This window comes from Trypanosoma equiperdum (assembly GCF_001457755.1).
Source record: "Trypanosoma equiperdum strain OVI genome assembly, contig: ctg_1420, whole genome shotgun sequence".
NCBI classification, from domain to species: domain Eukaryota; phylum Euglenozoa; class Kinetoplastea; order Trypanosomatida; family Trypanosomatidae; genus Trypanosoma; species Trypanosoma equiperdum.
Window position 1 is genome coordinate 8135 of NW_027123417.1, and position 728 is coordinate 8862.

General features: G+C 39.0%; 1 pseudogene across 1 annotated transcript; it reads left to right on the plus strand.

Annotated features, from left to right (window-relative positions):
• The first annotated feature begins 15 nt into the window (after positions 1-15).
• Positions 16-567, plus strand: TEOVI_000822500:pseudogene (annotated as a pseudogene). Its single transcript has one exon. A coding segment is annotated over exon 1 (552 nt).
• Positions 568-728: the final 161 nt, after the last annotated feature.

A 728-nucleotide genomic window follows, 5' to 3' on the forward strand; every position in this document is an offset into this window, starting at 1 on the left:
AATGATCCTAAGAAGCCTAGATTGTTTGTCGTCGTCATTCAAACTCATGTAACTCAAGGATGGTTTACGCTCATATTAAGTGTCAAGCTAACCTATGTTGAAATTATTACAATTGCAGTGGGATGTTTGTATAGTCATGTCAGACGGTCTAGATGGGTTATGTAATATTTAAAAAAACATAATGCAAGTGATGAAGATATTGTAATAACTGTAGATGGATCTGATGTTATTGTTTCTGAAAAAGAGAAGTATAAAAATGCAGTGGAGTATTTTATGCAGAATGCCGCTGCAACGGAAAATAAGTTTAGTGAAGATGAAATAGTGAAAGGAAATCAAATATCTCCGATTCAGTTTATAACAACTGCGGATTGTACTGCACCTCACTTGGACTTGATAGTTTATTCGGATCACAAAGAACATACAGAACGCTGTTGATGGTTTTTTGAGATGGCAAGCAAGACGGAAGAAGAGAAAGGTCTACCGCCTCTACTTAAATTTACCGACACCTGCAAACCATACCTCGGGGGCGGTAATTTAATAGCACGAGTGTGGGCATTTAAGAGGTTTAAAACCGCCTTCGATGAAGTGCTTGCGGTGGCTGATGAATGGTGGTCCGAGCAAAGTATTTATATTCCCTTGTTGTTGTGGAGTGTGAAACTGGAAGAAAAAGCAAGCAGTAGATTCGTTTTGCCAAAGGGTCTGATAGGGTTAGATTACGAGGAGCGGTT